This window comes from Ochotona curzoniae, unplaced genomic scaffold (assembly GCF_017591425.1).
Source record: "Ochotona curzoniae isolate NIBS_2020 unplaced genomic scaffold, NIBS_Ocur_1.0 contig_3819, whole genome shotgun sequence".
Classification (NCBI taxonomy): Eukaryota; Metazoa; Chordata; class Mammalia; order Lagomorpha; family Ochotonidae; genus Ochotona; species Ochotona curzoniae.
Genome location: NW_024466004.1, coordinates 59368591 through 59383035, shown reverse-complemented (window position 1 = coordinate 59383035; position 14445 = coordinate 59368591). Strand labels below are relative to the sequence as shown.

The 14445-nt window shown below is 40.6% G+C and overlaps 1 protein-coding gene across 2 annotated transcripts in view; it reads left to right on the top strand.

Moving 5' to 3' along the window:
- The window catches only part of LAMA4 (laminin subunit alpha 4), a 140611-nt gene that overhangs the window by 75702 nt on the left and 50464 nt on the right, over positions 1-14445 (top strand). For both annotated transcript variants that reach the window (XM_040983146.1, XM_040983145.1), the window contains exons 10-13: positions 2109-2276; positions 4688-4881; positions 10238-10354; positions 12053-12201. In XM_040983146.1, the coding sequence (XP_040839080.1) occupies positions 2109-2276; positions 4688-4881; positions 10238-10354; positions 12053-12201 (628 nt within the window). The remainder of the gene's footprint in view (positions 1-2108; positions 2277-4687; positions 4882-10237; positions 10355-12052; positions 12202-14445) is intronic.

Below are 14445 nucleotides of genomic sequence, written 5' to 3'. Positions count from 1 at the left end.
GGCATTTCATGGAGATATAATGCCAAAACATCTATCAAGAGAAAAAAAATTGATGCTAGAGTGTCCCTACAATACAAAAACTGAAGAGAAGTCACATTTTTTCTAGGCTACTTACAAGGGCAACTATTGCCTTTAGAATGACAGCTAGTGGTTCAAATGCTTCCTAAACTCCTTCTTAGTTATATTTCCAAAGAAATGGACTGACAGCTTGCTCAGGTGTTCATATAGAAGAAAAGGGAGGAAAATCTTGGACAAGATTCTTTGCCCTAAAATGTGGTGAAAGATCTTGGCTTTCTTCTAAAGAAGAAAGTGCTCATTTGTGCTTGACTTCTGACTTGCATTCTGCAAGTTGAACACTATCTTAAGAGTGCAATAGTCAGCCTTCAATTTAACAACAGAAAACAGGATACTTCATTTGCTGTAGGATTAAGAAAATTTTCTTGAATCAGAGTGTGCCAGGATCCAATATGTATGTCTCCAAAGTTCTTATTATACTATATGTTAAAGTTGGATGACAACACCAAGTTCATCTCAGGGTACAAGGACAGTTAGAGGGACTTGTGCTAAGATTTGTAGTGTATTTATACTGAAGAATTGGATGTTTTCCAGGAAAAGAAATCCAAAGAACCAAAATTAGTCATTTACTACATTTCCTGTGTTGCCTAGCAAACACAATTTTTAAAAAGGACAACTTTTTCAAACATTCCTTACTCTTATTCTATCTCGTACTTTCACATTCACTTATGAAGTATTCTTTTCCTACAACATTTTACAATTATTATTATTGATGTGTTCAAAAAGAATGAACTTACATGTCTAGAGGATCTCAGCCAATCAAGAAATAAATGCCTCCCTAGTCACCAAAGCCAGGACCGCAGCAGTCATTTAGTGAAAGCATTCACTTTCGTTGTGATGACCCAAATATTGATTCTAAGGTATTTTGTTTGGGAAGAATCTGAACCTTCTTATTTGACCCTTTAAGCATAAGAAAGGATAAAAATTTTAAATAATAAAAAAGTGTAAATACGGAACAATAGCACTCATCAGTTTTTAACTGGTTATCAGTATGAAATATTTCTTTTTTCTAATCTATTCCAAACATAGCTAAAAATAAGAGAAGTAAAAAATGCAAATACAGCACTTATCCCTAAATCCTAAATAATTCGGCAGTGTGAAGTGCTAGAGCTGAGGAGGAAATGTCACATTTAATAGCAACAGTTAATATTTTAGACTTGATTTGAAGAAAAAATGTTTATCCCTTTATAGTTTTTAAAGGCAGTCATGATTTCCCTAAAACTCTCCCAGTAATATTATGGAGTCAAAGACTTCTCAGCTTATTTTTCTTTCTTCCTTAGAATTCACGCGTGTCGAACAACACCAATGGCAAGTCATTCTTCATTCCCAATCACCTCTAAAATAGCTGTTGGTGACCTTCAGGCTATTATCCATATAAAATACAACCCTTTATCCTGGTGTGATTTATGTGACATTAGTGTTGTTTACCCATCTTATCTGGCCAACCACATAGATCATAGTAAACCACAGACATACAATTTCATTTATGCCAGGAAGATAAAATACCTCCTCCTGAAGCCACTGTAGGACAAGGTAGCAATTACAGGTCGTTCTGCAGAGCATATGGAGAAGGAACGGGTGAGTCAGAACTACCCCAGCTCTGTTAGTGTGTAGACAAGCTATCTCATTTCTGTGAGCCTTAGCTGTCCCTTCAGATCTAAAATTCTCACCCCTGCTTGTGGAAGTAAGGTACAAAGACTCAGAGTCAAGTGGCCCACTTTAGCTAGCATTCTGTAGAAGGCAAATGGCAAATGAGTAACAACTCACCTCTTAGCACAACAAACCCCTCTTGCAGATGGAGTCTCCTTTAGACAATTACCAATATACTCTCTTTGAAGTGAGCTTCCTTGGGTTTTTCTCCCCAGTGTGATGACCCTGATGCTTGGACCTGTGTCACCACCAGCAGGATGCCTTTGAACGGGCCTCTCCATGTCTGAGCCAGCCCTGATCTTTGCTCTCCAGCACTCACTCACTCTCGTGTTTGGTGACATCATCTCCACTTCTGTCTTCCTTCACTGTCTTCTCCCTTCCAGAAATCAACAACAAGATGCTTTATTATGGAGAGGAGCAGGAGCTTGGCCCTGAGGAGATCTCTGAGAAGCTGGTGTTGGCCCAGAATATGCTCGAGGAGATCAGACGCCGGCAGCCATTCTTCACCCAACGGGAGCTTGTGGATGAGGAAGCAGACGAAGCCCACGAACGTAAGTTTCTTAGCTCACTTCCATCTGCTTTCTTTGTGGGGCCAAGGGAGGACACCACACTGCAGAGCAAAGCCATTCATTCTCATTCATGGCTATTTGAAATCATTCAGGACAACTTGAGCCTGTAGCCAAACCTGTTAGGTCCATGCCCAGCTTGAACTCTGGAGAAACAGCTGATTTTCCAGAAGGAATCTGCACCTTGGAGGAGGCAGGGTCTTAGCAATGAATGAGAATGTATGAAACAGGGAAAGAGGAAGGAGAATCTGCATTGAGAACACAGAGATGTTCTGAGGGTCATTCTTGAAACGTAGTTACTTTTAACCTCCGAAAGACATACACATTTCCTCTAATGAGGAGCATAAACACCAAACCATAGGGAGGTGTTTGGATGTATGACCTGCGTCACCCATCAGTTACTGCTTAACAATCTACTCTAGACATACTTCTTTTTTTAAAAACAGTAGCCACTTATTTGCTCATGGTTTCATGAATTGGCAATTCAGACTGAGCCCAGTCTAGACAAAGTACCTCTGCTTCATGTATATGAGTCAAGCGTACACACACGTCTGAGGCTAACTGGGAGGACTAGGTCTCTCTCTCTCCATTCAGGGTGTCACCTTCAAGGCGGCTAGCCACAGGCTTGTTCACATAGTGGCAGCCTTCCAAGAGGGCAAGAATGGAGTATGCAAGGTTTCTGGAGGCTTAGGCTTGGAACTTAACAGCTTCACATGCATTTTACTAGTCAACACCAACCTAGACTCAAGAAGTAAGAGGACAGACAACTAGCTCTGTTTTTAACGGGAAGAATTGTGTTCACTGTAGCATGAACAATAGGCATGAAATTACAGATTTGTATATGATAATGTAACCATTGCTGACATCTCACAACACTGCTTAAATGCATTAGCAACTCAAAATGACGATGGATATTAGATCCTCTGAATTTTACCATTGAATGCATTAACAAAGAATATGTATTATGATACTACCAATTTTTAAAACTATTGGCATGTTTCTAAAATGATATATACAATTTTTGTATTTCTACATTTTTCAATTTACCCGGAGTCTAAAGTCTTCAAGTCTTCTGTAAATTGCAAAAGGATCAATAGAACAAAGAGAGCTGCAAGGCACTACGTTGTTTTTCTATAATTTTTATTATCAGCTTCTACTGATGATTAATTGTCATACCCTGGAGGAGGAACATTGTTGACATAAGGACTATTGTGGTAGCAAACATGTAATGTCTTAAGACTAGTAAGAACCGAAAGGCTCAGACCTCAGTTCTGAGTTAAGAATAGGTCCTTAGTCAAGAAAGGTAGAGCTCCATCATCATAGCTAGATGCATCCAGGCTGCTTGCCTACATTGAGGTTTAGTAAGATTGCCCTGGGAGAATGGGACCACTCACATCTCCCACTGAGCAACTGAAACGCATTTTCAACCATTTTCTTTATGCAACTATGAACTTGTCTCTTCTGCTCACTGCAGTGGAAGAAAACACAAAGTCTCAACAAGACAGACTGATATTCCCCAGAGAAAAACGGAATTAAGACATAGAGGCAACACATGTACCTTTGAGCAGAGAATACAAGACATACACAAAATTTAAGAATACCATATCCATTGTGTTTCCCATTTATTTCATCCGAAATTATGTTTAGAAACAGTTATATGAAAAGAATACAGTAAGTGCAGCAATATTATTTTGCATTAACACTAACAAAAGAAATTCAGGAATTTTTGGTGATTAAAGACTATACATTATATCTAAGTCCATTTCACAGGACAAAATTATTAATAGTCTGAGTAATAGCAAGCATAGTATAATGATATAGTTTTTATACAAAACATAATCTGTAAGGTAAAACTAATCAAACTCTGACTGTTGCCCCAAGCCCTACAAAACAACATTTTTTTCTTCAAGTATAGTGGTAGTTGAGATGCCAGATAAGGCACCTACAGCCCACATTAGAGTAGCTGGATTCAGCATCTGGTTCCAACTCCTGACTCCAGCCTCCTGCTAATGCAAATCTGGGGAGGCAGTAGTGATGATTCATGTACTTGAGTTCCTGCCACCCATGTGGGAAACCAGGATTCAGTGTCCTGTTACTGACCGCTGGTTCCAGCTCCAGCCCCAGCCCTGCTATTATCATTGCAGTCATTTGGGGAGAAGACCTGTGAATGCACACTGCCTCTGGCTCTCTGGGACAAAAATCCAAGAAAGAGAGAGAGAGAAGGAGAGGGAGAGAGGGAGAGAGAAAATAGCAAAAAAAAAAAAAAAGCTTCCATATCAATTCTTACAGAAGACTTGGGCTAATAGTGTTGTAACTTTTTCTGACTGGTGGAAGGGGGGGCGGGAGGGGGGGAAGACAGAAGCCCAGATTAAATCTCTGTTTGCTCTTCTCTTTAGTGTTGAGCCAGGCTGAGAACTGGCAGCGGCTGTACAATGACACTCGCTCGCTGTTTCCTGTCGTCTTGGAGCAGCTGGATGACTACAATGCAAAGCTGTCAGACCTCCAGGAATCACTAGACCAGGCCCTGAACAACATCAGGGATGCTGAAGACATGAACAGGGCCACAGCAGCCAGGCAGAGGGACCACCAGGTAGAATAACTCTAACTCAATGCATTTTAGATGTGGACAACTGAATGCTACACCAAAAAGGGACAGTCAGCTTTAACTTTTTTAAAAAAATAGATTTCAGTATTCATGTATTCAAAAAACTGGTGTGTGGTGGGTTTTTTTTTTTTTTTTTTGGCTACAGCAAATTATTAATTTGAGTGTGTATGTGTACAAGTGGGCTGAAATGATGATCATTGTTTCCTGCTTTGATAAGAATACAGTTGGTACAATCATTAGAGTGCTTGTGTCTATGTGTCTGCGTGGGTGGGCAGTGTGCTATTCTCATGCCTATCTTTGTTTTATGCTGAAAGCACTAAACCAGCAAAGCAGATCAGCATCATGTATGCTGGGTATGTGTGACTTTTAGAAAGGCACAAGATGACACATGACAAGTGTAATTTTTGGAAACGTATGAGAAGCAGATCTCACTTCCCAGCTGCTTAGGGAAACTGATTGAAGTTGAGATCATGCAAATACCAAGAAGTGAGGAAAATTCCAAGACCTGGCATCCATGGAGCACCCTCAAACAGAAACTTGACAACTGTGGTGGCTACCTGTCCACACCAAGGAACCTATACACAAGGGAGGGGTTGTCTTCTGATGAGATGGCATACGCATGGTTGGACATGCTTGCAAAGATAAGAGTGAACGAAACATGCCGATTTATAGCAAGAAGATTCACTAAATCAGCTATGTGTTTTTATTGGAAAAAATTCCTGATCTTCAGCCATCACTGCCTCTCACTGAGAGTTTAGAAATCTCCTAAATAAAAAAAAAAAGAGTTATTCTTACCATCATTCATTTCTAATAGGTGCAAACCCTTAGCTGTCTTGCTGGGTTTTGTTTTTGTTTTAGAATTACCTTGGTCAAGACAGCACTCTTTCTTGAAACAATGTTTGATTATCTTACACAATAGAAATAAAACCCAAGATACTGTTACAAGAATAGTCACTGGGATTCATCTTGCCTTGAAAGTACCTTCTTTCCTTTCCTACACAACCAGCAAACCACAGGATCCTCCCAGTTTTATCATCTCACTTGGTTTTCTTTGGCTCTCTCCTCTCTTGCGTTCCTCAAATTCTCCAGCTCTGACCCTCATCTTTTGTCAACCAAAGCAGCCTTTTCCCTTTCTCTCCTCCCTCCTGCTCTCTTCTAGTCTTTCCTGCAGCCCTGAAGACTACCTCATCTACATCACAGTTCTGACAACAGTGACAACTGAAACTCCTATGTCCTCTTCCCCACCTAAAGCAGTGGTTGTAACCCTTTGGCCTGTAAACCATTCAGTAGATTCAAAAATAAGTTTGATTCTTGCTAGCATTTCCTAAAAATAATGTGAAAGTGAATAGAAATGTCAAAATGCAACGCAAGTGGCAATGTGATTTCATCAGCTTTTTTCACATGCATGTCCTAGGTTGCAACATAATTATACAAGTTTGTGAGTCATGGTTACTTCAGAAATATTGTCATGCAAGACACTCCATATTCCTTCATGTGGAACCCTATTGATCTGCTGCTACCCATGATCCTCAGCCTCACTTTGTGCCTTTCCCTGAGCCCCTCATTCAGTTCAGGGAAGATAGCACTATCAGTAACCTTCTAACCTACAATGCCTTGTGCATAGCTCTTTCTACATCATAATCATCTGCTATTAGACATGTCCTCCCCAGTGAAGAAAGGGCTCCAAGTTGTCAGGGGGTCATGTGTTCATCAAGTCCCTCTGTATTTAGTTGGATGACTGGCAAGAAGTATCAGCTCAATAAGCATTTGTTGATTTAATGAAAATCTTTAAAGATCTTGCTAGTATGAGATGCTGTAGTCATGTCAGCTTAGATTCAAACGTATTGATGATCTATTTTTGGCTATAAGCAGGAAGTGATTCTTCCCATCCTGATAATTAAAATCATGCTGCTAATTGGTATGGAACACTACTCTGTTACCAAGAGAGGGTACAAACTGTTTAAGCAAGAGAAAAATCACACTGCAACCTCATACAACAATTCTCAGGGTTCACAATGAAGACTCAGGATCATGTTCAGTATTGAAGACACTGAATGGAGAGGCAGACATGTCAACCTAGAGCACTTCCAATGGTACCAGGGTGAACAATGGCACTCAGGAGCCCCCAGCCAACCAGAATTGTCCCCACCAGCCACAGGAACTAAGATTTCACTGCAGAGAAATCTAGGTGCAACCTGTAACTAACTCTACTGTTCTTCTTTGACCTTGTTAATTAACGAACTGTTTGTCTTCTACTTAGACCTGTGCTGTGAGCATCTGTAGTATGTTAACATGTTGGCCTCTTTAATTATGGATTTGTAGAAATGGATCTTTAGTTAGCAGTGCTTTGTCAAGTATGAAATAAGGAAGAACAATGTACAATCAATACATTGAGGACCAAGCAATCTACATAGACTGAAACCAACAGTTTTGCTAGTGATTGGTAAATATTAGTGTGTGAGTCAGAGCACAGTGAACTTGGCAAATGCAAAAAGCAGAGTGACTGGGCAGTGTCAGCGACATGTAGAGATAACTTCCAAAACCGAGTAAATGCCAAAATGATTTGTAATTAAGTTTTCATCACTTTTAAGGATTGTTTATTTATTTGAAAAAGCAGAATGACAGATAGAGTGAGGGGAGAGACAGACAGCGACATCTGCCATTTGCTGGTTCACTCCTCAAATAGCCACAACAGCCTGGGCTGGACCAGGCAGGAGCCAGGAACTCCACCTAGCCTCCCATATGGGTAGCAGGGACCAAAGTAATTGGGCCTGTCTGCACTGCTTTCCTAGGCCCATTGACAAGGAGCTGGATCAGCTGGAGCAACCAGCACTATAGAACCATCATTTGGATATGGGATGCCAGCATTACAGGTGGCAATTGAACCCACTGTACCACAATGCTGGTCTAGTAACTAAAGTTTTCATACACGTGGTTTTAAAACTTTACACATGCGCATTCCAGAAATTTGGCATCTTAGTGATTCCAACAGATGGTGGGCCTCATTTTAGCTTAACAGACTCTTCCACTCATTGCCAGCAGGACAATGAAAATAAAATCCTCAGAAAAGAGCAGTGCAGAGTTGAAGGGTTTTAAAGTCTCTCTGGGTCTGCATTCTCCCTCTCTTAACTTTGCAATTGACATCAGCCAAAGGTTGACCCCTCTTGCCCTCTTTCCCACCCCTCCCCTCACTCAGGGACTTTACTTGACCTACCACATCAATCCTTCAAAGGGATTTATGGGCCTTGATCTTGTTGCACAATTGAGCCCGTCCTTAGTGCAACTTTCATTCCAGTGTCTATGTGCTGGAATAGACAGGTAATTGTGGATTGCTACTACCTGCTAAATAACAGCTCACTTTGCTCCAATTCTCCTTTCTAAACCTTTCCATTCTTATCTAGGCTTCTTTCTTCCCTTCCAAATCCCCAAACTCTAGGACTGCTCAGGCTCATCCATGGGTCCACAAGCAGGGATTGTTCCTACCCCGGTTCCCTGGATTTGCCCTCATTCCCCTGTGGTTCTGTGAGCAGAGATTGCTCTAGTCCTTAGTAGCCTGCATTTGGATATTTTCAGCTGCTTCCTTTGTAAACTCCTGGCTCATCTCCCTGTGGGATTACTGCTAGATCAAACTCTGGGTCTCTCTATAAATGTTTAGAAACTGTGATAAACCTTCCCCAAAAGCCTGCGTTGGCTCTCTGTTTAATAAAAGTAAATTGCCCAGCCATCTACAGTCTGAGTCCACCTGGCATGTCAGTAGTCTTTGCACCCTACAAAACTTGCCTCCCACCCACAGCAGACCACACATTTTCTACATGTTTCCTTTGCTCTTGGTTTGTCCTGGCTCTTCCCTGTAATCTGTGTTTCATCCTGTCTAGTCAGTAAATCGTCTCCCTCTGCAGAATTTCTCGCCTACTAAAGGCCAGTGGTTCTCAGAATGCTATAGTATTGTACCATTTAAGACTTCGGTTTAATGTATCAAACACATAACATCTCCCTCTTGAACAAGAAGAAGGAGGAGGAGGAGGAAAAAGATGAAGAGAAGGAAAAGAATAAGAGGAAGAAGAAGGAGGAGAAGGACAGGAGGAGAAGAGCAGGAGGAGAAGAAGGAATGCAGTGCCGGCACAGTGGTACAGCGTGTTAATCCTCCACCAATGGTGCCAGTATCCCATTTGGATACCACCTAGTGTCCCAGCTGCTCTGCTTATAATCCAGTTCTCTGCTAATCGTCTGGGAAAACAGCAGATGATGACCTAAGGCCTTGGGCCTATGCACCCACATGGGAGCCCAGAAGAAATACCTGGCTCCCAGCTTTGGACCAGCACAGCTCTGGCTTTTGTGGCTATTTGGGGAGTAAAAGAGTAGATGGACGATTTCTCTCTCCCTCTGTCATTCACTATCTCTATAATTCAGACTTCCAAGTAAAATAAATTAATCTAAAAATGCACCTGTTCACATATATCAAGTTGACAGCCCAGGTCAGAAAGTCCAGTCCATCTTAACCCCAGTTTCAGAGCTGTGACTGCCAGAAAATCTCTCCCTGCTCTACTGATGAAGCTGACCCTCAGTGTATATTCTTCTATCTTGCCATCTAGAAGGCATCGTTAACTGATGAATAAGAAACTGGGCATCCTATGTGTGTTTATGTGTGTGTGTGGTTTGCATTTAGTCTATCCCCACTCAACTGTAAGCAGTGGAATAGTAGCACTTATGCCTTACACACACTATACTTTCCTAGCACCTGACATAATGCCGTGTGTTTGTGACATTTGATGATGAACGGATGCATAAGTAAAAGCATAAGCACTCTTGAGTTGCACAGAAATGGTTTGTGTATACTGTTTGTTCTTGGTTATATTATTTTTATATCTACATGGATCTCTAAATTATGAAATGATTGGTATTCTTTTGCATATCCTTGCATATTTTAATGTCATGGACCTTAAAATTCTTCCAAAAAATGTCAAATTCATACCTTCCTTTTCAGGGGTAGAGAACTTTTTTCCTACCAAGGACTATTTAAACATTTATAATACTATTTGCAAGTCTTACAAAATTGTCAAAAATTAGCCAGCTGTAGATTTATGGAATTTTATATGAGCATTGCAATCATAACTAAGTACTTCAAACCTCCCACGGTGCTTGCTTTTGTAATCTCCACATTATAAATGAGAAAACCGAACATCAGGATTGTAGTGTTCTCCAAGGACACCCAGAAATTAAATGACGGGACTGGGATAGGAGCCCTAAGACAACAAGTTGGCATGTACCATTCTCCCTGATGCTCTCTCTAAAGATACTACATCTCTCTCTCTCCCTGGTTCTTTTTTTTTTTTTCCTGCAGAAACAACATGAGAAAGTGAGGGAACAAATGGAGGTGGTAAACACATCTCTGAATGCATCTGTGGACTCTCTGAAGACACCTCGTCTGAGCCTTTTGGAACTTGATGACATAATTAAGGTAGAACACCTTTGACTTGCTTGGTTTTGCATTTACAGCAGGTTTAAATAGCTGCTCAGCGTCACAAAAGTAAAGAAAATTAACAGTTGTGGTAAATATAATAGAAAGTAGTTGAATTTTCCCATTTCTTGTGCTACATTATGGCTAACAGCAATATACGGTGTTTGAACTAAAATTTTAAATGCCTCAAATTAAAGAACATGAACATTTTAACAATTCTTTAGTTATATTAGCCATATTACAGTCCTCAGCAACCACACATGGCTAAGGGCTACTGCAATCACCAGCATAGGCCATACTGCAGAAAGTGCCCTTGTAAGTACTAATCTGAATCCATATAAATCCTATTCATTCTTTACACATAATGTTTGTGATTAATAAAACTAAAATGCAAAATAAACAAGCTGCATTATTAAAGTTGAAGCATTATTAAAGTGAATCACACTGAACCAACCCCCTCTTGAAATTACTCTTAGCTCATTAATTTCCATTGAAAGGACAACATTCCATTCTTCACCTCTAAGCACCAAGCCATCTGCCTCCCCACAGGAACGGGCATCACTGTCGTTGCCAACATCAAAAGCCCCACTCCTGAGCCCACTGACATCTTAATCCCAAGCCTTCATTCTGCTCTCCCGCCTCTGGGCACACCCAGATCTTGTCATCAATGAGAGTTGATGACAGCCAAGTACTAACTTTTATGTCACTTACTCTAGAATGCCCATGCCAACAGTCTAACCGCATCCAGACCTCCTCCACCTCATTCCCTTTATCCCTCTCACAGTTTCCCTTCCCTAGCCATTGAAGTTTTTGATTTAAGAATTCTTTGAAAACACCCCCTTAAACTTCCATGTCCTCCTATTCCTTAGAGCATTCCCCAAGAAATGTCCTGTATGGCCAGTAAACACAAGTGCCCTCGAGCATGGCTTCGCCAGCATGGCTCCTAGGAAGCCTACTTCTCCTTCCATCAGTTCTAGATGGTGACTTTGCTTCATTTTTTCTGGAAAATGAGAGACAAACAAGAGAACTTCTCCCAATGTTCTTCCCCAAGAGATTTTCCTATGAAAGGGAGAGAAAGCTAGTACAATGACAGGGATATTTGAAGTTCATGAAGAGGTTTGTTTTATTTTTAGATCAGAAATGTCAGAGCCCATCTTAATATTAGGGAAGCAATTTGTAGAAGAAGGAGTCGAAGATGAGGAATAAATAGAGATAAAGATCTATTTATGGAATTTTAGAGCTGTATGGATCTGGCCAAAAATTTACTGAGGAACAGAGATTATCTTTAGATGTTCCCTAGGGAAAATATTTCAAGTTCTTCTAAATTTAATTCATGTCATCCTTTTTTTAGATGCATTTACTTACATATTTATGAATGTCAGAGTAACAGGGAGAGAAAAGGAGAAACAGATACTTCATCCTCTGGTTCAATCCTCAGATGGCTGCTTTGGCTGAGCCAGGCTGAAGCCAAAGAGCCAGGAGCTTTATCCAACAAGTCTCATATGTGGGTGGCAAGACCCCAGACATTTGGGCCAAACTTCACTGCTAGGCCCAGGCCATGAACAGGGAGCTGGATTGGAAATGGGGCATCAGATACAAATTGTGCCCATATGGGATGTCCAGTATTGCAAACAGCAGCTTTCCGCATTGCACCACACTGAAAGTCCCCTTTTTAACTCTTTAAATATTTTTCCTTAGAATGCATCAGGGATTTATGCAGAAATAGATGGAGCCAGAAATGAACTGCAAGGAAAACTATCCAACCTGAGTAACCTCAGTTATGACTTAGTACAAGAAGCTATTGACCATGCACGTAACCTACAACAAGAAGCTGATGAGTTGAGCAGGTAATACACTAATGTTGGAAATGCAAATATCTTCATGGGCGAGGACGTTTTAATATAATTCCACTAACTGGAGTTACTGAACTAAATGGTTAGCAAGTTGGTTAGAATTTGTTTATTTGTTGAGTTGGTTGTTGGTTGGTCCCACTCAGAGTCAATCATTTATTGCTATTGTTTTCAGAGGCTAATTTTTTCAATTTAATAAAATCTGTAAGAAAAAGAGGCCTGTGTTGTAGCTCCAAAGGGAGATTCTAGTTCGTGATTATTAATAAGGTAACCTAAGCATTTTGGTTCAGGGTATAATTGCTACATAAAATGTTGTATAAGTCAGATCATTTTGTAAGGGTTAATTCTATCATCACCTTCTTATTTCATACATACCATAACCTTTCCGCACTCGAGTTTCTTTCTTTTAAGATTTTATTTATTTTTGTTACAAAGTCAGATATACAGAGAGGAGGAGAGACAGAGAGAAATATCTTCCGTCCATTGATTCACTTCCCAATCGACCGCAACAGCCGGTGCTGCACCAATCCGAAGCCAGGAGCCAGGAGCTCTTCCGGGTCTCCCACGCGGGTGCAGGATCCCAAGGCTTTGGGCCATCCTTGACTGCTTTCCCAGGCCACAAGCAGGGATCTGGATGGGAAGTGGGGCTGCAGGGATTAGAACCGGCGCCCATATGGGATCCTGGCGTGTTCAAGGTAAGGACTTTAGCCACTGGGCCACTGGGCCACTGGGCCACTGCGCCGGGCCTCATACTCAAGTTTTTTAAGGAAAGCTAAATGATTGGAAGCAGTACAACTGACTTCTGATAAATACACTAGTCATGCCACAGTGCCCGGCAGGAACTGTTTGATTTCAACACTTGTTAAGAGAAAATCAATTGACAATTTTCCTTGCAACATCTAGAGGAGTCATGCACCCCTTGGTCACTCAATTAATGTTAATTGAAATGTACTAAAAGTTTGGAATTGAATCCATGACCCTGAAATAATAGGCAAATAATGAGATCATTGTAGAGAAAGATTGCAGATCTGCCAGTTAGAAACAAAGATCAGTAAAGATCAAGAATAAATTAAGAATAAACATTAACTCTGTGCAGAATAAAAATTGTGCTTTTACTCCTGATTATTAAAATGTTCAAACTCCTTTCCATCCCTCCTAAGGTGGGTTAGAGTGGGAGATATAAAATCTTGGTGCATGAGGTAGCATTATATCTAGCTCAGGGTTATAGCCCAGGAAATGTGCTTTTGAAGGCAATATATGGATTCTAGAAAAGAATACTGTTTTGGTAGAATATTGTTTTTGAATTCTCTCTTATGGCTCTCTTTATTCTTCTTTTCTCCATTTTGAATCATTAAACCCCATTGATTGGAATTCCAAAACACGCCTCTAAGTATTTCTCTGCAGTAGACTGAGTTTTGGCAAGGTTTAGAGAGGTTCCTGTATGTGTTATAGGACACATATAGGACCAGACATCTATCATTCTGAAATTTCTTCTGTGGTTTGAATATTTCTGAATGAATGTATTCATGCAAACATTCAAATTGTTCTTTTTAAAAATATATTTGTTCATTTTTACTGGAAAGTCAGATTTACAGAGAGAATGAGAGAGAGAGGGAGAGAGAGAGAGAGCTCTTCTAACTACTGGTTAACTGCCGAAATGGCCACAGTGGCTGGAGTTGTACGAATCTAAAACCAGGAGCCAGAAGTCAGGAGCTGCTTCTGGGTCTCCCACATGGGTGCAGTGTCCTGAGGAATTTGACCAATCTTCTGCTGCTTTCACCAGGTCACAAACAGAGAGCTGAGCCTGTACACAACCAGCACCCATATGGGATCCCGGAACTCATAGGGGAGGACTAGCCAACTGAGCTACCGCATCAGGCCCCCAGATTGGCCTTCAAAGTATAAATATTGTGCCACATCTCCTTAGTGAACACAATTATTTGCATGTTGTGCTTAGAGATATGCATAATTGATCTAGAAGCTTACATTTCAGAAGCACATTTTTATTTCGATCTTGTTGTAATATCTGCTTGGTGCCCAGTAACAAAAACAAATACAAGCTTTCTCTCAAGGTATTTGCTGCATCTCAGCTATGTAGCCAAAAAAAAGTGTGAAAACATTAAAAAGTGTTTGTAGTATTTTGTTTCCTTGTTCCTATTTTTTGGAAATTGTTCTCATCTAGCTTCCTCAGGCTTGATTATTATTATTATCCACATTTTTTTTTCTGGTTAAGAAAGGGGG